Genomic DNA, 24,814 nt, shown 5'->3' on the forward strand with positions numbered 1-24,814 from the left:
AGTAGCAAATGTTTTTATGTGGTTACTAATGAATTTTTATTAAGAGAAGTTAAAGAAATAAGTTTTAGTATTACCTTGTGAAGGGAGGGTCAGTAGCAGGAGTTGAACTGACATCACAAAGAGCAGCGCTGGGATTGGTTGGAACAGCGGTCGTGAGAAGGGAGCAGATTGTAAAGGGCAGGTCTGTATTGAGGAGCAATACTGACATCACAAAAAGGCTGCCCTAGTATTGGTAAAAAAGAGCAGCACAAGCCTGAGCTTTGATTGGTTGCTAGACAGAAGCTTTGATAGGATTGGTCAAAAGAAAATTGTATGACGGATTCTGATTTGATATTTGGTGTGAGTCGTGCTGAGATAGTACCAGACATAAGTAGCAGAACTCAAGGATTTATGGAAGACGCTTTCATATATCGTGCATTTAGCATGTATGAAGAAAAGAGAAAGATTTTGTTAATAAAGAAAATTGAGAATTTCTTTAAGAAAGCCTGTTTTGACTAGGGAATTCCTATTCCACCACCAAAGATGCCTGCTTAATTTAGGGCGATGGAAAGAGGATATCATACGTGTGTATGGTTAGAGAATTGGATAGAGTATACAAAAGGTGATTCACATGAGGATCAAATGAAGCAAAGGAGAAAGGTTATGGTATCATAACGTTTATATCCAGTGTTAATGGCTGAAGAGCAGTCCAGAAGCAAGTGCAAGGAGAAAACGAAGCACATGAATATGCCAGGGTATGGAGAATCAGATGATGAATTGCTGGAGGATATTTGAATAAAAAAACCTCCACCGTTGTATCAAGTGGTGCCTAGTAGAGTTACCCTGAGTGCTCCAGTGTAGGGAACAACATTGGTTCCACAGGAATCTTCATGATACATCAAGTGCTAGAGTATTACAAGATAGAGAGAGAGAAGCTTTTAATAAAACTAGAGAAGAGTTAGTACAGAAAATAAGTCTGTTGAATTTGAATATTGAAGCGTTGACAGTACCAGTAACAATTGGTCCTGTGATCCCATTGTATGGAGATAAAAACAATAGTCCAATAGCACAAACTGTAACAGTACCCTTAAGTAATTTTAGAAAATAACTAGGGATGTCTGATGATCAGGTCAGTGAAAGCGACTCCGTTACTTCATTAATGGATCTTCCAATTATGGAACCCTTAACTGAGACCCCAAAAAGAGTTACACCTGAAAAGGCGAAAGAAAAAGGGACTACAAGCCCTAGTGGAGTGGGAGGTTTAACAATGGTTACTCCTGAGGATTTAGAGAGATGGGCACATGGTATAGAATAACCAAATACACAACTAAAGGTGTTCGATATTGCTAAATTGAAAGTGGATTTTGGGAGAAATGATAGCTGGTAATGTAATCACAGAAAGATTGAACATTTACAGTGAAAAAGAAATGTTTTTGTGCAAAAGCATAACGAGAAGAGCAAAGATTTTTTATGAGAAGTTAACAGAGGTTGCTACAGAGATAGCAAAAGATATAGAGATCGAAATTGTTGCAGAAACCATATCGAGTTGAGTTTACTGAAAAGGATTTAGAAAGTATAAATACTTCTGGGAAAAGACTGCAGATAAAGGAACTGATGAATAGTTTGAGAAAATGGGGAGACATTGATAAATGGAGAACTAGCTGGACAAAGAAGAAAGAGGAGGCACAAGCTAAAGAAGTATTGTCTGCATTTCCATTAAGTGAGTCAGAAAAGGTTGAAAGGGTATGTTCAATGAGGGAAGTACCTGCCGGTGGGTAGGTTCATGTCCCTTGGAGTAGACAGGATATTTTGTCATTTACAAATGATTTCCCTAGGTTGAGAGAAAAACCAGTTGAATGGTATAAACAGGTGGAAAGGTTTGTGAAAGTTTCAAAGGTTTTGTTGAAGGATTTAGATGGTTTATTCAATACTGTGGTACCAGCTGATGTATGGACAGAATGTAAGATTACAGTTGATTGGCCAAATGAGGAATACGCAAGACATTCCAAAAATAGGAGCCCTGTCAGAAGAAGAGATGAAAAATTATCACAAAGTAATCACTTTCTTGAAAGGGAAAATCCCTCCAAAAGAAACTGATTGGGTTAAGATAGATTGAACTCAGGAGCAAAAAAGGTCCGTACATGCCTACTATGAGAGGTTGTTACAGGTCTTCAAGCATGTATAGTGGATTTGTGAACATTGATAATAAGGATATGAGACATTTTGTATATCTGTTTCTGTATGGTTTAAACAGGAGATTAGTCCGATGATTCAGCAGCACATGTGCTGGCAAAGTAAAATGATCGACGAAATATTGAAATATGCAAAGTATTGTGATGATGACATTGAGGTAAAACATAGAAAGTTAAAAGAGAAAATGATGTGGGCACAGGCGAAATTTGAAGAACAGCAGGAAGCAATACTAATTTCCCAGAGTGATAATGAAGGTGAAAGATCAGAATCAAGGTGAACAAGTGTCGAGTGATGGTAAAGGAAGAGGACGAATGAATAGAGAGGAAGCAAGAAAGAAATTTCCTTGTCATGCGTGCGGAAAGCTTGGACATTGAAAGAACGAGTGTAAAAATGTCCAGAATAATAATGTAGAATATATGTATAATATATAATATTGTTAAATTTGTATATGCATGTTGGAGCCCTAGCAGCCAGGGTGGGGCTAAGCCACCTTCAGAATAATAATGGGCCAAATCAAAATTTAAATCCATAGATGCAGCATGAAATGGTTGTGTAACAGCACCAGCAGCAGCAGGTAGTTACTCTACAGTATCATGTGCCACAACCTCCTATGCCAAACCATGTGAACATTCAAAAATACAGTGCGAACACGCGAGCACTCCTGGCCAAGGCCATTGACCTATATTTTGCTGAAAATGCGGGCTCCGTGGGCTCTCCGGTCACTCTGTGGGAAGCCTTCAAGACTGTGTTGCGGGGTGAAGCCCTAGCTCTCATCGCAAAGGCTAAACGAGCTCGTGATGCTGATCTTCTGCATGTGGAGGAGGAGGTTTTGGATCTCGAGTCCCGTTTGGGGCCTGAGCCCGACCCTTCTCTCCTGCACGAGCTCTCCCTGAAACAGTCGGAGTATCATGATCTCGCCACGAACGCTGCCCTGGTCTTGGCGAAGGAGCAGCAGGGCCGCATCTATGATGTCGGGGATAAGGCTGGTAAACTGTTGGCCTGGCTGGACAGGCGGGAGATGGCAAGCCAGGTGGTCCCGGAGATCCTGGGCGAGGACGGAGTGGTGGTCACTGATCCGAGTGCCATTGCCGAGTCTTTCGCGGACTATTTTCGGGGTGTTTATACTTCCGGCTCGGACCGCTCCGAGGCCGACTCATCCGAATTCCTCTCGGCGATAGACCTTCCTTGTCTTTCGGTAGAGGACAGCGCCGACATGGACCGGGACATCACTGCGGACGAGGTCGCTCTGGCGATCCGCGCTCTGCGTGCAGGCAAGGCAACCGGACCCAATGGCATACCGGTTGAACTGTACAAGATCCGGCCGGATGCGATCTCCCCATATTTGAGAGATATGTTCCTTCGTGCCCGTGAGGAGGGTGTCCTCCCCCTGGACCAGCGACTGGCCACCATAGTGGTCATCCACAAGGAAGGCAAGCCGCGGGATGTTTGCAAGTCCTATCGCCCCATTTCTCTCCTCAACGCTGAGCCCAAGATCCTGGCCAAACTGCTGGCCAATCGGTTGGTCGGGGTCATAAGCGACTTGGTGCACCCGGACCAGTCCGGTTTTATCCCCCGCCGCAACACTGCCCTCAACCTGAGAGGCCTGCACGGGGTTATGGCCAGAGCTCACGCCCTTACGGAACCAGCGGTACTGGCCTCCCTCGATGCCACGATGGCCTTTGATTCCCTGGAATGGAGCTATTTATGGGCGGTACTGACAAGACTCTGGTTTGGACCTGGTTTCCTGGGCTGGGTGCGACTTCTTTATGCTAGCCCTCTGGCCGCTGTCACGGTTAACGGCCGCTTGTCTGCTCCCTTTGCGCTCCATCGCGGCACCAGACAGGGCTGCCCCTTGTCTCCGCTCCTGTTTGCGCTGGCTCTGGAGCCACTCGCAGCCATGCTACGCTCGCACCCTGACTTACATGGGATCTCCTGGTCCCCGGGTTTCGATGACAAGGTCTCCCTGTACGCAGACGACATCCTGCTCTACCTCACCTCCCCTTGCAAGTCGCTTATTGTGGCATGTGACGTGCTCAGGTTGTTTGGGCGCTACTCTGGCCTGATTATTAACTGGGCCAAATCCTCCCTTTACATCCTCAAGGGTGACACGCCGCGCCTCCCCAGAGGTTGCAATATACAACTGGCCGGGCAAGGCTTCAAGTACTTGGGGATTTACATCTCGAATAACCCTAAGGCGAGGTATGAACACAACTTGCTCCCCCCGCTCCACCGGTTGCGAAGGGATGTGGAGAGTTGGCGTAAGCTCCCTCTCTCTCTCCTGGGCCGGGCGGCATTATTTAAAATGATGTCCCTGCCCAGGTTCCTATATGCCTTGCAGAATACTCAGGACCTTGTTCCGGCTCGCTACTTTAGGGAGGTTGAGAGCCTGCAGCGTGCCCTGCTTTGGGATGGTCGGCCTCGTGTCGCTGTCCAGAAGCTTACCATGCCATGGTACGACGGGGGCATTGCGTTACCAGATGTGCGGAGGTACTACTGGGCTTCTCAACTGACCGCTATCAATCATGGTTTTTACGGTCCCGCGGACAGCCCGGGCTATGCCATGGATAGATGGCTCTTGCAAGGAGGCAATTACTACCGCGCCCTCTATTCTAGATCCTTTGATCGGAGCCTCACGGGCCCGACCAAGGCGGCGGTCCACACGTGGCGAACGGTCAACAAGATACAGGGTTGGCAGGGCAGACTGACGAAATTCACCCCTCTATTTGATTCCGACATTTTAGGCAAGCTCTGGCATACCAAGGGTTTCGACAAGTGGGACCTCATAGGTATTTCGAGGGTTGAAGACATGCTGGCCAGGGGGGGAAGTTAAGACTTTCCCGCAGCTACAGGCGGAATACCAATTGAGTGGAACAGATCATGAAATATTCGTGGATGGGTCTTGTCTGAGAAAGGAGGATGGAGGGCTAAGTGCTGCATATGCTGTATGCAAAATTTCAGAAGTCATTGAAGGATCCGGTTTACTGGGAGTCAAGTTTGCACAAATAGCCGAATTGGTGGCCTTAACAAAGGCATGCAAAATTGGGAACAATTGGAGAATAACCTTATTTATGGATAGTCAATATGGTTTCGGAATTGTGCACAACTTTGGCCAGCTCTGGATGTAGAGACTGATTTCTAACTTCTTCAGGATCTCCTATCAGAAATAGAAAAAATGTAAAGGATGTGTTTAAAGCATTACAATTGCCAAATGAAATAGCAGTGGTCAAATGTGCTGCACGCCAGTCAAGAAAGGACTGTGATGGCGAGCAATAGATATGCCAACCAAATTGCTCAATACTGTGCGAAAAATACAATGGCAATTAACAGAAAAGTAGAAACAGGTGAAACCAGCTGCCTACTTATGTTTTTCTTAATTCCAGAAACATGGGATGAGGTCAGAAAGTTGCAGGAATAAGTCGAGGAAAAGGAAAAAGAAAACTGGATAAAGTCAATTTCTACAAAAAGGACAGAATATGAAGTGTGTGTTCCTTAGATGGCAGACCAGTCATGCCAGATTGCTTACTCTCTCAACTGGCAAGAATGTACCATGGGACAACACATATTGGCAGGGACTCATTGATCAGACTATTCAGACAGTGTTGGTACAATACACAGTTTAGTATAGTTGCACAGAGCCTTTGCCAAATATGGGTGATCTGTCAGCAGAAAAACCCAGGTAGAAAGACAGTGGTTACCTGGGGAAAAATTGGAAAGGCAGAAAGACCATTCACCAGGCGGCAATTAGACTTCATTGAGTTGCCTCCGTGCAATGGATTGAAATATGTACTTGTCATAGTGTGCCTGTTCTCGAGATGGGTAGAGGCATACCCCACACGAGGTAATTACAGTCTCACCGTTGCTAAATTATTGTTGAGGGAGTGGATACCTCGTTTCAGTTTTGCAGTTGCTTTGGAAACAGATAGAGGACCTCATTTTAATAATGAAATAATTTGATTAATCTGTGCTGCATTTAACATTGAACAAAAACTGCACTGTGCCTATTGTCCAGAGGCTTCTGGAATAGTTGAACAGCTCAATGGCACAATCAGGTCAAGGTTAGGAAAGGTGTCTGCATCCACAATGCTAAAATGGTCAGGTGCATTGACTCTTGTACTGATGGGTCTCAGAAGCATTCCTGACAGGATAACAGGCTTGAGCCCTCATGAAGTGCTCATGGAAAGGGCAATGAGTCCAACATTTATTCCTGGAAATTAATTGATGATCTAGTATTGGACCATTGCAAAGGATTGGCTGAAATGATGCGTTCTCTCTCTCATCAGGTTGGAGAAGACTCAGTTGCAAGACAGCCTGACCAGGTCCATGATTTGAATCCTGGAGATTGGGTGTTAGTGAAGAAACATGCAAAAAAATCGTGTCTAGCACCCTGGTGGGATAAACCACATCAAGTCACACTTGTCACTACCTCAGCAGTGAAGTGTGCAGGTTTGCCCAACTGGATTCATGCTAGCCATACCAGAAGAATTCTGAGCTCATCTGAAAAACAAGAGCAGCAGCTGACCGAATCAGCTGAGACACCAGAAGCTGAAGGTTGTGAAGTCGAAGAATCTAAGGTGACAGATTCTGATAGACAACTAGATGTTGAACTACTAAGTACAAGTCAAGAACACTGGATACCAGTGATTGAAATGCCTGAAGTTGTTATCAAAACAAGAAGAAGAAATAAATTAGAGAGACAGGAAAGTAGAAAGGAAAAGACAGGTAAAGAAGAACATACTCAGGAAGAAATAAACAAAGCTATCGAGAATCCTGAGCAGGGACAGGAAGGAGAGGAACAACAAGTACAGGCTGAAGAAGAGCAAATTGAAATAAGACCTGAACACGATCAGATAGGGTTAGAAGAACAGGTTCAAGGTTAGAAGAACAGGTTCAGGAAGAAAAACAAATTTTAGAAATACCTAAAGAGGACCAGTTAGATGTAGAGGAACAAGTACAAGAACAAGCGGAAGAAGATCAAAATACAGAAAATATAGAGCAAAGATAATTAGTAAGGGAACAAGAACAGATTGTGCCTAGACATATTGAAAATAAAAACTTTAGAAATCGACAAAGAAGGGGAAAGTGAAGTTCAGGTCAAAAGAGTTAGAAAAGGAGATAATTGGCCAGTTGGAGTTAAAAGATTAGAACATCAGGGGAGCAACCAGAGCATGTAAATGAAGTTTCAAGTCAAACTAGGTACAAACAGTCAGCAGTAAAACTCACACAGAGAAGTCCAAGATTGAGAAGTATTAACAGAAAATACCAGGCCCCTAAGTGGACCTATGTAATTCTAGAAGAATTTGAAAATTTAGATTTACGTGAGGAATCAGAGGAAGTTCATGTTGCACAGACTGAGGACAACAGATTAAAACCACCTTAGAAATAAAGAAAGTGAATTGTGAATAAAGAAAGAAGAAGTGAAAATACATTTTCTCCGATTAAAATGGCAGAAATTGAAATTGCTGCACAACCAAAACAAACTATTTAACGAAAATGTTTTAGGTTTTGTTTATGTAGTATTCTATTAGTAGTTTTAGTGTGGTTATCTTTAACAGTGGCAGTACCTTTATTAATGGAAACAAGTAACACAAATAAAACAACTACTAATGAGAAAGCAGATAGAATAAAGGGAACTAATATAGAAATAGGGGTAGAAGATGAGAAACCATCATCATAATGAATCAGACAATGATTTGTCTTTAAATGTGTTTACTAAGTTGCTATTTCAGTACGTTAATACAATTGAGATTAGCGATTGTAATGTCTGTATGAAGTTACCCTCATCTGTCTCAGAAGGGGTGGCCTATCACTATATACCTTTAACATATGGTGTATCATGTAGTGTTTTATCAAGTTTATTTTATGTAATGGGGAAACTACAGAATTTTTATTCAAACTTAGATGTAGTATTTTCTGAATTACCTATTGGAAAGAATATGAATCCAGTATTTACTAGTAAAGATGCAAAGTTTATGGGTTAATTTTTCTTAATGTGTTCAATAGATATAGCACAGGCACACAAGGATAACCTAACATGTATATCACGTGAAGAGGAAAAAGTTTTTGAATTTAGTAGAAGAAAGAAGACTGGATTTAACAAAGAAAGCTGCTGAACAGAAATCTCATGTACCTTCGTGGGCTGACAAAGAGGGAATGTATGCAAAGGGCGAGGCTCAGGCTGCAGTGTCCCTAGACTTTGTGAAAAGGGGAAAATTCTGCCTTCATAGTTTAAAGACAGATTATAATAACATTTTCATTTGTTCCAGTGAATGTGAACACAGCTTCCTAATCATAGGGGGTTGAGGACTAAAAGGGGGAACTGATCCTGTATTTCCCGGAGTTTAATATGTGTGCGGAAATAATGCTTATTATAGGTTACCTGCAAGATGGTATGGTAGCTGTTACTTTGGAATAGTTTTTCCATAAATCTACCATATGGGCAGAATCAATGAAATATCTAATGGACTAACGAATAAGAAGAGCTACTTTTTCTGAAATTGTAGGTGATATATTTAGTGCATCGATACCCTCATTTGGAGTCATTCTAAATTTACGTAAAATTAGCAAATTCTCAACAATAGTCTATCATTTTTCTACAGACACGGCTGGAGGTTTCTTGATGGTTAATACAGAAATGGTTGCGATAAGGTCTATAGTTTTACAAAATCGTCTTGCTCTTGATATCTTATTGGCTAAAGAGGGTGGAGTCTGTGGTATGTTGAAAGTTCAACATTGCTCCACTTATATTCCTGATAAAAGACAGGAAATTACAGGGTATATCGTAAATACTACAAGAAGTCAAAGATTTGAACCAACTGGAGGTTGACGGTGTATGGGGAAAACTAACAAAGAGTATAACATCGATTGGGAAATGGTTTACTGATTTTGGTAAGAGTTTCTTAGGCGAAATAGTATTACCAGTAGTTGTGATAATGACAATAGTATTGATAATGATGATTACATGCAAGTGTAGTAGAAGCAAGGGACTATAAAGAATACATTTAGAAAAAAAAGGGAAAGAAAAGAAACGAAAGAGGGAATACGAATAAATTCAACTGGAAGAGATAAAAGGAAAGCTATATAAAAGGATGAACGATTTGAAAGGAGAAGGAGAAACTGACAAAGATCAGAGAGAAGGAATTGAAGCTGAGATAGGCTAAAGTTGGCATCAGGCAAGGGATGGGTAATTTTGTGATGGCTCAAAAATGCCATCAGAGAGGGGATTGATGGAGTAAGGTTTCGTGGAAAAGAAACTTGCTCTGATGTGATGCACTTGTTTAACTTACTAACGAAGTAATTAACTAAGTATTGTGAATAACTAATGCGCACCACATTGAACACGCGAGTTAGTGAAGCTTGCTTGTGTGTGTACTAATGGGAATAATGATGAAGACGGACTAACAACGCTTTAAACGGGGAAACTGTTGTGTGCATGCGTCAATTGTATCCACGCAGCATGACTAGTTAACGCTTAGAAGGAGATTCTGGCGCATGAGCAGAACATACTAAAATGGAGTCTTGAAGACTCGAGTACATGGCGTCTGTTTGTTTGTACTAAATAGAGTGTTTTTTTACTAATGCTAATGTGGGAAAAGACAAATAAACTGGATTAGAGTAGAGGTGGGTGGTATACAGTGCAACCATTTTATTTGTGAAAGTAACATCTGTCTTTTGACTTTATCACTAGTGCATATTTGTGCCTCTCTTGAATAGCCGGATTGAATGAAAAAAACACGATGCCTGCGCATGCTCACCCTGTGAAGCCATGAAGCCCATGACAGAGCTATTGAAAGGAAGACAAAATCGAGTGTTACAAACATGGGAACGGATGGTGAAGAGTTCAACGAAGACTCCTCCTATTTAGAATGTTAATAAAACTGTTGCAAGAGTAAACCCAAAGGCAAATGAGAACTACATTTATCAATAAAAATTAAGGGAATGGGTTTGTGAACAATAGTTGAACTGATTTTAATGACATAAGCATGGCGTGATGGAGCTTCCCCCTGCCTGACCAATCAGATTTCGTATTTTTACGATATTGAAACTTCAGTGGGTGGAACATGAAGAAAGAAAGGTTTAATTAAGATAGCCTTAGTTACTTAGTTAGATGATTTTGGGAGGCTGTCGTCGAGGGAGGTGCTGTTTCTGGGAGGGATGCTGTGAGATGCTGATGAAGAACCGAATGCAGAATTTGAAGCAGAACTTTCTATCCTAATTAATTGGGTTAGATCAGAAGATCGTGGAAAAATCTCAAGGAGGAAGTGTGTCAGAGACGGGTGCGCCACAACCGTCAATATTATAGAGAGCTATCCTGTCCTTAAGTCTTTTTCTCCTGCCCTATCCCGGGGGACCCATACCAGCCCGTTGGCCAGGGGGTCGGTCTTTCACACCATCCTTGCTAACTATATTTTTCTTGTTATTTATTGATGTTCTTTTCTCTCTGTCCGCTCCCTTTCTGAGCATTGATTATTGTATGAGTTCGAAGTATATGCTTGGTGTTTATGAATTGAATTTTCTCTCCTGTGATTGATGGTGACTACACTGTATTGTGGAAGGCTTTCACATACATTAATTTAGATAAAGATTTAAAACTTTCCTGAGTCTGTGGTTATTTACATTGAATAAAAGAACAGTTAGTTTATGTTAACTTTCACCATCAACTAGTTCAACTAATGGTCCATTGACCAGAGGAAATACCTTTTTGATCAGTGAAAGGTTAGTTAGGAGTATTAAAAAACTAATCTTGAGCACTGTGGAAATCACAAACTTAACCAACCCCAGCGGTTTTTACCACTTGTGAGTTTATGGGCCCAGGTGAGTATATGGTAGTGGAGTGTCTGCTGTTGGTGAACCGCTGGATCACTACACTCACTTTCAGCTCATATCTCACACAGCAGGTTCAAAAGCTCCTCAGTAATTTGTTTAGGATATAGTATTTGAGGAAGAACGTTTTAGACCGCTAACAAAGATGGTGTCTCTGTGAAGGACTGCAGCCCATGCCCTAACTCAAATAATGGGAGGAAAGCCCAGAGGCAGGTTCTAGTACTGAGCCCACATACGAGGCAGAAGATCACGCAGTAGAAGCTGGAAGGGATTTTTCAGTCAGAGGAGTTCATCCATTGATTACTTGTACCCCACAGCATCTAAGAAACATGCCCATGGCAGTTGAGATGGGCCTTCACAAGCTCAATATGTGCTGCTGAGAGACAGTGGGAGGATAGCCCAATTAGGAAAGCAGGCAGGTACCGCACTTAAAACAAGAAGTGCGCTCAAGTGACACTTCCTCAATTTACTTCAGCAACAATTTCTTTAATTCAGCACAGATGCTGGATATAAACTCATTACTAACATTTTTGTGACTGTTGAGTTCAATCTTTCTAGATTATAAATGTCTACAGGAAATTGTATGCTAAACGGATTCTAAGTGAGTATAGAGGCACTCTGTGGCCTCATTCTAGGGCAGACTGGAGGACTTCCAGTTCACTTGAGGAGTCTAAAAATAGTTCTGGGCCTTAAACTCAATATTAGAATAGTGCACAAACCATACGTCCAGTCCTACCGATCCATTTGTTTGGCTTGGGTAACACCAAGCTTCACACCAGTCATGACAGGTTTTTTATTCTGCAGTACATGCCCGGCCCGGCATGGCCGGGACCATCCAGACCATGATTGGCAACTCAACATTTGCTGAGATTTATACTTCTGAGAAAAATATAGCAGTGGAAAGACATTGATCTGTTAAAAAAAGGTAGCTGCTGCTCATGCAAAGGAAAGCTGGTTACTGCATCAAGATGTACAAGAGCTCCAATGGTTAATTATACAGCCTGAGAGTATCAGAGAGGATTTCACAACTTCCGCTTCCGCTGAAGAAAGTCGGGACGGCACGCGGGACGCTACAAGAATCAACTTTAAAGACGCTGAGGTTTTAAATCGCCACTGAACATCTATATGTGATCAGTTACCCACTCATAGAAGTACGTTTCTAAAAACTAAATGAAGGACGGCTATCTTGCGATTTTTGCGTACCGCGTGCGGAGATATTATCATTAATTTTAAAAGCTTCATTTTTATTGACAAACGGTTAATTGTACCGCACGAACGTTATGGAGTCCTGAGTGATGTTGAATAGAGGACATTAAGATATCTTCGCTAAGTACCAACCTGAGCTGACTTATTTGCGGCAGTTGCGTATCATTGAAAGAAGTATGGTCCCCCTATTTGACTGACATATCAAGAGCTTGATTTATCTTTTTAATCTACGGACAACATTATTGTATCGGACGATCTTTTTTGCCAGGAAAGGACGTTGCAGACAACAAGAAATTAATTTTTGGGAAAACAGCAATAAATTCCTGATGAAGGCGGCTGTATTATAAGAGTCCGCCGAAACGCGTTCAATGAAAAGGGAGAAGTGCAATATAATCTATGAAGGATCAGTCTGACTGTTGTGGAATCTGTACCTTTATTTTGCACCTCCCTTATTAGCACTAGGAACTGTTTAGGTTTAGCAATTTTATATGATTTGTTCCGTTTTTGTATTGCCTGTGTTCCCAAAACTTAAAATGTTTTAATTTTACCTTATTTTTTATCTGTCTGTTTTTAATTGGTTTTATATACATATCTGAATAAACCGTGCACAGTGAATTTATTAATTTTGACAGAACTGTTTTGTTGTATATTGCATTGCTCCATTTATTAGGTTTCGATGAATGAATGATATCTGTGTGATAGACTGGGAGAATTGTTGTCTTCTCATTGAACAATCCAAAGGGAATTTTGTTTTGACATACAGTCAGTTACGGTACCTCATCCCTTTGGTGCAGGGGTCCCTCTCTCTTTTATTAGAGACTCACTGACAACAGCCCAACATGTGACGGGTCGTGAAAATGAGGGGTTAGAGCTGCAGGCGGGAAGCTGAGCACAGGAAACTACCCAGTGTACAGCACAAGTTTTGATCGCACACCATGCTGGAGTCATTACGGAGTGTCCTGTACTATACGTTAGGATGGCACAGCTGCCACCACATTCTGACTGGACAGGCAGGCATGCATACTCTCCAGTGCATCCCATAGTGGTAATAGAGCTAACTAATTCGGTAGAGCAAGAGATTAAAGAACAGGTACTATTTATTCTCTTAAAACACAAAGCAAACCCCTCCCAAACGCTCATCCTAGGTATTATATTAGCTATTGCATTGGATGTAGTGTGGCAAGAGCCTGGGGTCAGGCCGCATCAGGTGTGGTGTGCCGAATATAAAAAAAAACATGGTTGCTGTAGCAGTAACAGGGACAACAGGCCCCAGCCCAGAACCGAGCCTACACAGGTTGTGATAACAGGACATGCAAATGAACAATGAAACACACTGCTAAACTGCCCTTGCTAGCAACACAGGCAAAATTGCACTCAACAGCAACACAACTGAGAATAAGTGACAAAATGCAGTAATTCTCGGTTTTGGTCCCAGGCAAGAGATTCCAATATTACCACTTGTCCAATAAATGCCTGTGAACACAGTTTTCGCTTTGCTACAAGAACAGCATGGCTAATTCAGCTGTGCCTTTTGAGGCCATGTTGGAGAATTGAGAGGATGGTGCTAGATGCCAGCTGAGCCTTAAAAAAAACAAGGGGGTGTATACCGGTCATCATAAGAAGCCTTCTACCAAACCCACTGCTCATGAATTCACACACAGACCACTGGAGTTAACACGTCTTCATGCAGTGACAAAGGGAAAAAGGTAAATTAATTAAAGTGCGCTTTTTCATCTTCACTAAGCTTAGACATCGTTACATCTTATTAAGATCGGTTTTAGATTAATCTCCCAGATGTAGTATTCCTTCCCAAGGTTGAGTTTGGACTGGGGTCATGGTGGCCTCAATGTGGATTTCCAAAACCTTTGACACAATGTCCTGGCCCCAGCCTAAAACGGAGGAAGAAAGAATGCCTCAATATATAGCAATCTGTGAGCCAAATTAAAAAACCCACACTTGGAGACGATGGTCAGAGAACATAGACCAGTGCAGAAACAGGGAAAAAAACATGCTGCGAGAGTGGTACACTCAGGATGGAGCCCATAACAGAGATAGTATAAGACGAGACTGACCTTAAGTATCAAGACCTAGGCCCCCACTGTAGCGAAAGACGAGGGGAAGTGGCCAGGAGATCAACAGAGCTTGACTCACTCAGGGAGAGACTGGGAAGCAGGCTCTATGAAGAAAGACTCTGGCTCCGTATCCGTAACATAATCTGGCTCCGTATCCGTAACATGATCGGCTATTTTTAGGTTTCGCCTCGTCGAGAGCTGCGCACTGCACAGCTTTTTGTCGCAGGCGAAATCTAATGTTAGAAACAGTGTGGCTTGGAATCCGCCCCTCTGCTCCATTGGCTAGCTCCATAAATGGAGGCTAGCCATAGGAACAGAGATCTGTCCGTCATGGCCGGACCAGATTCGTGGGCGTTCCCGAGATTTCTTCCCTCTCCACCACTCTGTGCGCGTCAGTGGGCGGTTGTTTATTTTTTTTTTCAAGCTTTGTTTTCGCCATATTTTTAAGTGTCGTTTTCAGGGGTGGGTTGCGCGATGTCCCGCTCTCCGTTCCCGCCCCCCCCCTCCCGCTGTCCGTGTGCCTGTTCCTACCCCCCCTCCCGCTGTTCGTGTCCCCGTTCCCCTCCCGCTGTCCGATCCCGCCCCCCCTCCCGCTGTCCGATCCCGCCCCCCCCTCCCGCTGTCTGATGTGCCCGTAGGTGCTGGTTCTTCCACGTGAGCACTGTTGGTGATGTTTATGTGAGGTGTAGAATGTGTGTCAGAAAGACACTACGAGATCACATGATGACAGACGTGGTGCAAGAGAAGTCGCAGATTACAATCGGAATGAACAGCAAACAGCCTCGGTATGCACACAATATCTGCTGTTTTGATCGTCAGGTTGGCGCTGCCATCATGAATCTAGAGGCAAGGCTGTGTCTTTCCTCACCCCGGGGCATATTGTATGTAGCCAGAAGAGGAGAACACCACCAATGCGACCAGGGAAACTCCGGCTCTCACGGGAGTTACCGAAAGAAGTACAGTCGTTGCGAAAGCACCCCGCGTACTGAGGGATTCCCGGCGCACCGTGCAGGCCTGGAATGCAGTCAGTCCAGCTTTCCGACGAGAGAGGCGGTCCGTCGTGTCTTAAGAAATGAGTGTTGGGGAGTGGAGGGAGTTGGAGGTTTGTTTCCTGTGTTGCCACTCAGCAATGGCAGCGATTCCACAGTTGCGGGGTGGGGGTCCAAACGGGGACAAGGGCAAATGCGCGCTGGGAAACCAACCCCATCTGGGTCCCCTCGTCCCGTCCCCCTTCCCGCTGTCCATGTGCCCGCCCCCCCCTCCCGCGTCCGTGTCACACTGTACAACACCACTAGGGAAGCAGGTCTCCTCCACACTGCCAAGAGGCCTGCGAATGGATGTGCGTCCGTGTGAACTGGCCTCCTGCAGGCAGTCAGGGTGCAGATGACTCCTGGACGGACACTCTTGTCACGTAAGATCATGCACCAAGAAGACATTCTGTTTCACAGCGTGGTGCACTCTGGACGGAAAGATAGTTCAGCAGCCTGCGTTCCTGCTGCAGAGAGCTGTGCGGACCCTCATAGTGTCACGGTAAAGTACCAGCGACAGACTCACCACTACAAATCCCAAAGGACAGTTTTGTGCCCAGGATTAGCCCCTTCCAGAGTCACAAGTATGGAATCATTTCAGTTTATGAGGACACTGATCAAATGATTGCAAATTACAGAAAGCCTCGATGATCCGCAGGTGTTGACTCAGCAATGTGTGACGTAGAGCAGTGCCCTCCTGACCCCAGGGTATTTAAACTCCTTGTAGCAGTGGAAGCCGGAAGAAGTGTTAGCTTCACAGATAAAAAACAATGGCACACATTTCCAGCGAAGTTAAGAAGATTAGTTTTTTGATTTGATTCAGGCAAATGAGAAAAGTGTTTCCCTTTCTTCCTTGAAAGGTGAGAGGGTGCAGGAACGTCAGCATATAAATAGAGTATTACAGCGCCTAACTTCCGTATCCGACAGCTCACCTGTAGCCTGGGAGGAGAAATAATTTCAAAAGGCCTTTGTTGAAAGGAGTCGTAATTAAGGATGCAGTTTTATAAAATTGCATGCGTAGCGCCCTCCCAAGGGAGTATCAGCACGTGTATGTTTATAGAGGAGCTATGGGAAAGCAGAATCTGAAGGACATGAAGCGAGCTCCTGTATCCGCCGCGAGGCAGTGGCTCCGGAACCTGAGAGGGCCCTCTGCAAAGTACCTAGAGGGGCCGGCCCCTGGGGACCCAGTCAGCCCGTCAACAGTGCTGGAGGGTGGGCCCTGGACTACCCCCATCCCCCTTACAGGAGCTAATGTGAGGCCATTGTCGCGAGGAAGCAACCAAGGCATTGCATTTTACCCAGCGGGCAGCCCAGAACGCCACACCCAATGGTTCCTGCTAGATCGAATCTGTACTTATTAGAGTTTAGACGCTCGGCGCTGACATCAGCTGTGCAATGGCTCCACTCTTATTTAGCAACGGCAGAGGTGTGAGGTATGAAGCGCTATATAACAAGTTAAATTATTAAGCAATATCACAATGGAGCTTAGAAAGGGCATTGCAAAGACAATTCCAATATCTATGAAAACTAGTTTGACAGGACACCCTCCTAAGATTAGAAACCTGTCCCGGGGCTCAACTCTGTGCTCGTCCCATCTGTCCTGGCACTCACCTCATCCCTTCTAACCATCACTGCCCCCCAAGACTCTTATCGTACCTTGTTGTTTATGCCATCAGCGCTATCAAGTACATTCCCTAACCTATCAAAAGGGAATCTGCCATGGTGGCCATTTGGGGCTGGGAAACTGGCTAATTTCTGTGGAGCAAACAAACGAGAAACTGATCCCTGGCCTCACCTCACACGCCCGTGGCCCTTTCTTGTGCAACCCTCCTGCAGTGATCTCATATTCAGTAAACTCATCTCACCCGACCAACCTAAAACTGCTGTACATACATTTACCATCTTAGGCGGGGACTCTAGGAACGCTATACTGGCTACTGTCCCATTTACATAATCGGCCTCGCTCAGAGCTGCCTTACAATTAGCAGCCAGACCATGTGTCAAAAATACAACTCTATTGTTCTAGACCTTCACAGATGCACTATACAAATGCTGCAATAAATAAAAGAATATGCAATCTGATGTTCAGAGGTAGATGAATGTGGGAGGTCATCACATCCAACGCTATCAGAGACTGTGATGTTTGGCTCAGATGGAGGTTTTTCTGTAATGAGGACACCCTCTCCAGACTAAGCAATATTCTAGTTTCTTTGCGTCTATAATAATCCTAAAAGTATTTTTTATGTCTTTCTATTCAGTGAGAAACCCGGATGATGCAATGAAGAAAAATGTATAACTTGTAGTCCTATTTCTTCTTCCTGGTTGTTTTCTTTACGTTCATAGATACTGAAAAATCGTTGTTTACGTGTGGGATGCTTCCTATTTCATCTTGACATCCTAAGCTTAAAGGAGGTTGGTCCTTGCCTCTGTTGCCTGCTTGTGACCCGGTTGTGTGTGTGCCTCTGTTGCCTGCTTGTGACCCGGTTTTGTGTGTGTGTGTGTGTGGGTGCAAATGCAATAGGTGTCGCATTTGCGAGAGATTAGGCTATTGGCTTTGTAAATGACAATGCCATTTATTTATGTTGTCAAAGCCAACACAAATAAAAATGTTGTCATTTACAATGTCAATAGCTCTAACTTTTCCTGTTGGAACAGACAGGTTCTGTGCAATTCCTTTTTGAACATTCATTGCATACATGAACCCAGAAAATCTCAATCTCAGCACGAGTGTATGTTTTGAAGACAGAAGAGCTAAGAAACACAAAGCACCAATTACTGCCCTGTGTTTACAAGTTCTGTTGTCTATAATCCACGCACTAACTTAGAGAGTTTGAGTTAATGTCTGATGCCAAAACGAAACCGTACTGTAAACAAAAACAGTGTTACACTCTATAAGTAAGTGCTTTATAAGTAAGTGCTTTATTGTACAGTTAATAAAAACCATTACAAGTAGCCAATGGTGGTGTATTGGACAAAGGAAAGTTTTCCGTGTATAACCCTCACCCACCAGGGGTTCCCCCTGGGAGGCAGGCTTCATCATTGAGTTCTTCCTGTCCTGCTGCAGACCGGGTCATGCTGTGACCTACGAGTTATGTGGGAGCACTTTTGGTGTAAGTCTGTATAGTAGATGAAGGAAAAATAGGAGTGGGGGGTTTTGTGGAAAATTAAAAATAACTGGCTAGTAGGGAAAAAATGTATTTGTACCTCTATCCTGTATGATTAAAATAATGGGGAAAATGGAAACTTAATGAACTTTATGTTCCTGAGTTTTACAGGTTTCACACCCTACCCAAAGGCTATTCATCAGGACCATTGGTTGCTCCTCCCTGATACCACTTCTGTCAATACTCAGTTGAAATGATACTGCTTGCTGAGAAAAATAAAACACCTATGCATACAGCACCAATTTGTGTTTAGAACTGGAAAATACATAAATTGCCTCCATTAGGCATCGAGTCAATATTGGGGTGGGGAGAAGGGGGTTATGTTTTGAGTTCCACTCATGTCAAAGCTACTCTCTCACTTACGGAGAATGCCCGCCCGTGACTTCACCACTACTTTGGCCCATATTGGCTGTGATTCTAATAAAGAAGGCTCAGAAATATTGAGGTGTCGCATTCAGTTTCCAAACCTATGATTTTATGCTGCTGCAGTGCTAAATTTGTAAAACATTAAGTGCCAGGGCGCCCATCAAGAGGCCACTACAGCCTACACCACCAGTGTGCCCTGACAGTGCTGGCAATGTTAGTAATAAAACAGATACTATCCATCACACTTCTCCTACAAGTGTGGCAACTATTCTAGTCTCCCAAACTATACGGTTAGCATAATTCGCAGGTAATAGTCATTTTTAACGTATATTGAATTAGTTAACAACTGTTGTTGTGCTCACTCTAAATCAGACAAACAGCCCACCATGTGGCAGACTGTCATAAGTGCTGGTGCTGCCAATTAAGTGCTGGTGCCCAGCACCAGCAACCACCTGCTCAAATTAAGCACTGCCTCCAAGGTATAATCAAAGTTTGACTCCCTTTCCCCTTGAGATAAATGTCCTCTACGCCACCCAGCGTGGCTCAAGCTTCGCTCACAGTGATCCCTCTTTCGTGCGACTCTACCACAGTGGCAATACCTCCTTGTGATAACACTACAACCCCTTGCAGCTCCCTCCGTTGGCTTCTATCCATCCTTCAGCACTCAGACCTCCTTCCCTTCTGGGTGCGACCCCCATATCCTCATAGAGGGCAGCTAGGAGACACTGGTGTCTCTCTATGTTCACAAACTTTTCGCTCTTTCTTGTTTCATTTTCTGGAGGCACGTTACGTAAATTGCCACAAAAGATGATTGTGAATTTTTCTATGATCCAACAGTTTAACTGTTGTGCTTAACTGTTACATCTGTTTAAAACTTGAGTGCAGAATAAGTAATGTTCTTAATTCAAAATGTTCAATAAAACCCTTAAAAAAATTAAAGGTTACAGCGCAGTGCTAGGTCAGTGCCTTATATAATGCTGCTCCCATCCTCTGGACAAGGAGGAGGCGAATCCCAAAATAACCATAAAAGGTGCAAACATGAGGCCAATAGTTGTTCAAATTAAAAAATTTAATGTTGAGTATAAGAGGAGATGCTCTAGATTTTAGGTAACAAGGAGAGGGATTTCATGGCAAAAGAAACATTGACATTTCAGATATGGTGAACTCAACCATGTTGCCTTGTCCGACTGCCTGACTTACGTACCTGTGCCTTTGCTTTGCCAAATATGGACCAGGGTGGGCTAGCCTGTTAAAATATACCAGGCAGCCACCCTGAAGGACAGGTATATTAATTTTTTAATAATTATCGGGCCAGCCACCCATTGAAGGAAAACGTTATAACCCTGTGAAAAAAGAGCCGGGGCTGAGCGCCGGAAAGCACCGGCCCAAATTAAGCACTTGCTGCACATGTTCACCATGTTATTTTAACATGAGCAGTGTCAAGTCTGCAATGACTCCTTCTCTTATAGACATAAAGAAGGGCAGGAAAAGAGTGTAAATAGAATAGGATAGGATAGAGAATGCATTTTGAACTAGAAAATCTTTTTTTCGGCTGGTGGAAAAAAATATCCGGGGATCATCACTTCCAACGTTATATGGGGTGCTGGATATTCTGAATATACTACCTCACACAGACACCAACATAAGTAATGCAAGTCACCTCGTGTATTCATGACGGAAGCAAAGAACTCCCTTTAATCAAAACACGGGGCGGATCACTGCATACATAAAAGTGGCTTGCATTTATGTTTCAAAGGCTTTTATGAGGCTACTTTTCAATTGTTCCATAATCAATATACGGCACAGCTTTTTCAACCCCAACAAAGTGCCCATTAACATCCTATATAGTTCGGCTCAAGATGTTCCATTATGTGAAAGCAATAGAAGTAAAAGCCTTCATAAAAGATACATTAACAAGAATATGTTGTAAACATTTCAGGTAATATTTAAAATTCAGGCACTCGGAGACGCAATATTAAAAATAAACCAATATGAAAAACAAGTCACTCACTAGAACTGGGGGAGGTGGGAAATATTCGTTGTTGCATCATTAGATATCATAACTTTTATAATTAATACTTTTCTTAATAATTACATTATGGCCTGATTTGAGCGGTATACCCCCCAAAAAATCCCATTTTAGCACATGCATGATGGAACTTTGCTATTCACTTACCTGACATGGTCTGCTCAAGCCTGTGCATTATTGACTTTTTTGCAGTCTCGATTTCAGGACTGGGATTATCCAGTACCTGCCGGCACCAAACCAACGGACTCGTGGACTGTTGCAATGGGGTCAGTTTTTTCTTCGGTGAAGTGTAGAGCCTAGGAGGAGAAAGAAAAATAATTAAATGCTAATAAAATAGCAAACACAGATGTAACACAAATACCACAGTAAAAGTGCAGCAAGAGTCAGGAATGTGTTGGAGGACATAATCCTATGTATGTTTATAGAATGAGTGATTAACAAAAAAAGTTACCTTTTAAAGGAAACAGATAAATACAACATTTACTAGTTAATTAGTTAATATGTGCTCTCTATATTGCAGCGCATGAGTGTCACTGTGGGCAAATACCAAAAGGATGACTGCCAAGTGTCCAACTCCAGTTTCTTGACAACTAACTCACATTGTGGTCACTTTCCAGCAGCTTTCAAGTTCATCTTTGCTCTTCTAGCTCTCAAGCAACCAAATGTTTCACATTGTTCGGTATATAGTTTTGCACTTGAAAGTAAAGTTGCTGTCTCAATTTGTTTCGAACTCCTCAGAATTAATAAGGGGGCAAGAAACAAAAGGGTTCTAGTATCTCAGATGAAGGCCTTCCCCAAACCATAATCTTGTTTTCCCAGTTGGTGTCCCCACGGACTGTTGGCGCACCACAGCTTAATCTTCACAGTGCAGTGGAAATCCTAATGTTACAGAGAAACTAAATGTAAAGAACGTAACTGAACGAACCAATCTCAACAACTTAGAATTATTCAAGATCATTCCAGGACATTCTTTTTAAACTGTCAATGCAGGGGTCCACCATGCACAAATCAATATTTGTCCTGCACCAAAAAGAACATTTTACCCAGAAAGAAAGGCCACGCCCCTTAAGAAGGGGCAGACAAGTAATCCCAGATCCACCTCCCTGACCGTGGAGACCGAGCAATATGGCTGGTGGAGCTGTCTAGACAGCTATAGAGGAGATCGGCTTTGGTTCACCCCCTCGGCTGTCACCTACCCAGCCGGACATTGTTTTCCTCGTCTCTCCCCTGTGTCTCCTTTCCTCCCATCCCCCCTTCCAACAGTGTAACATTGTTTTTTATATATTGTTGCCCTGTGTAACCCTGTAACTGATGTAATTTGTAACTCGTAACACACTTGTCCTCATGTAAAGCGCTCTGATACCTCTGGGTCTAGCCAGCGCTATATAAAACTTTTCAAACAAAATCAAATACATTTCGGCCACATAGATTAAGCTCAGGATCCACTTTTAGAATGACTTTATATTTGTATGCCTTATCGAAATAAGAATGCTAATGCAGTAATTTACAATGAAGAACTGCATGTTGCAGTCCTGGTCTATGGCTCATCAGCAGTGCAGCATTTAATTAAGAGCTAATGGCAGAGAACTTAGCAGCAATCTTTTTCAGACCTTGATTAAATGTAATTGTGTCTGCACTGCCGACCTCCACATATTGCCTATCTACAACACAAACAACATTTCCAAGTATTAGCAACACACTTGTCCTGGTCCACCCTCAGAATTTTTGCCCTGGAAAAAAATTGTAACAGAACACGTGCAAGGGGCTGATCTCTCCAAAGCTCCTACTGCTTGGTAAGAAGAGAAAGATCATAGTGTGGGCTGTTGCATTAAGATATTTGAATGAGAGCGTTCTGGATGGAGAAGTGGTCAGACAATTTGAAGGGTTGGAGGCGGATGACAGACAGAAGACCACCTTGAATGTGGTTTGTCGCATATCCCAATGCTACTGTAAAACACTAACATTATTATAACTTGATATTTTAATTCTCTCCCCAGAACTATATTTTGTATTGTATTTCAGAAGATAAAAAATAGTTTCACACAAAGCTAATGACTTCTTTTTTGTGACAATTCCCTTACTTGAGTAAGATCCTTTATTGTGAAAAAGTTCTATTATTCTTATTTCAACTAAACATAATGTGTAGGAAATTGGGTTACTGGTTAAGGAAGGTGAACCCTACTCAAGCAGCAACCACAATTCTGGTCAGGTTAAATTTACACGCAAACCTCAAACAAATTGTGCTTAGATTGGCACAAAGCAGTCAGGCTTAACTTAGAGGCAAGGTGTAACTTATGAATGCAGTACTTCAAGCAGTATTAAAGTAAAAACACAACCAATTTAGAAAAAGAGAGTAAAAGTTAATAAAATATTGACCACAACAAAAAAAACTCCCATCAGCAGAACCAGAGATATGCATTCTAAAAGATTTTACGAAAGTATAGAGCCTAAAAGAAAAAAGCATCACTTGTGGATATCTGCTTGTGCGAGACAGGTGAAATTTCACAAGTAAAGGCTGACTGCAATGGAGCACTGGCCAGATGCAGGTTAAGCCCTCTGAAAGAGTTACCTTCAAAAGTACAGGTCAAAGAGTTCTGTTGGCGATGGGGCAGGCCGCAAGGAGTACGGAGAGCATTGTGGCGCAATGAACAGGCCGGACACAGTTGAACGTCTTCGCTGTAGTGCATAGATCCAGGCAGGCATCAAGGACAATCATTGCTGAAGATTTAAGTCAGCAGTCACCATGGGCTGTTGATGCTGTAGCACGAAATACAGATCTCGCACTGCCGATCATGGCGATCACTGTAGCACAAATCGCCTGGTGCACCGGAGCTTTGCATTGGCAGACAGCAAGATCTATTTACAAACTGTCCCATTCGAGATAGTTAAGAGCCCAAAACTTCAGAATGTCACATTTTCTTGTAGGGAGCTCAACTGATGACACACCAAGGGTCAAGGACCTAAGGGACACCTCTGGAGGAACACAAACATACTCCAGCAGATGCCAGCAGGGCTCGGGCAGATCCAGTTGCAGGTCAGCGGGGCAGATGCAGGGAGTTCTCTGGAGCTCGATATGTTCCCTGTAGCTCAGAACAGGAGGTTAGTCAGCTTCCCCTTCGAGTCACTTCAGCCTGGGATGAAGGCTGCAGGTCCAGTATTCCTCCTCAGCAAGCAGGGCAGCCGAGTAGCAGTCCTTTTGGCAGCAGAGAAGCACAGTGGTTAGTCTTATGTAGTATCCACACGTCCAGAGGTGTACTGAAGTTTTGAGTCTGCAGGTCTGATATTTATATTTTGTGCCAGCCTTGACCCGCAGAAAAGTAAATTAAAGGTGCCAATTGAGTATAGAGAGTGTAGACAGTGAGCACACACACTACTGGTTAGCAGTGGTTAAGTTCAGAGTCCTATGGCCAACAAAAATGAGATCAGCAAAAAAATAGAGGATTAAAGCAAAACTTTGAGAGAATAATCTTCCCTGCCCAAAATGCTGACCAGTCTAAAATTAAGTATGGACACAGAAATCTATTTTAACTTAAGGTTTCCTTCTAGATTAAAATATGGTTAGTGAAATTCAGACTTTTGGCTTTCTCACTAGTCTATTCTATTAGCTAATAGAAACCCAGCTCTCATGGGTTTAGGCTTCCATTCAGTATTTGCAATTTAAAAACCTTGGAACAATATCTAATCTACTATTGTGTCGCCTTAATTATAGTAGTCCACGATACAAATGACTGTTAATTGTTTGGAATTATTTTATTGTCATCCCGACTGGCTGAAGCCCTGGAGATCCGCTGTTAGTCAGCCCACCCAGTCCGAGTATCAAAATACATTTACACAACCTGGAGCAACAGAGGTGATAGGTAATGTGCAGGTCTCTATTGCATGGAGTAGGTTTTAAAGTCTTAAATAATGCGGAGAGCAGTTAAATTACTTAACACAGTTTTAGATGCGGCTCTATAT

At 43.0% G+C, this 24,814-nt stretch overlaps 1 protein-coding gene across 1 annotated transcript in view; it reads right to left on the reverse strand.

Annotated features, from left to right (window-relative positions):
* Window positions 1-24,814, reverse strand: part of SLAIN2 (SLAIN family member 2) — a 443,253-nt gene that overhangs the window by 287,776 nt on the left and 130,663 nt on the right. The window contains exon 2 of the mRNA XM_086962676.1: window positions 21,005-21,153. Coding sequence (XP_086818802.1) covers window positions 21,005-21,153 — 149 coding nt within the window. The remainder of the gene's footprint in view (window positions 1-21,004; window positions 21,154-24,814) is intronic.

Source organism: Lissotriton vulgaris, chromosome 3_1 (genome assembly GCF_964263255.1).
Source record: "Lissotriton vulgaris chromosome 3_1, aLisVul1.2, whole genome shotgun sequence".
Classification (NCBI taxonomy): domain Eukaryota; kingdom Metazoa; phylum Chordata; class Amphibia; order Caudata; family Salamandridae; genus Lissotriton; species Lissotriton vulgaris.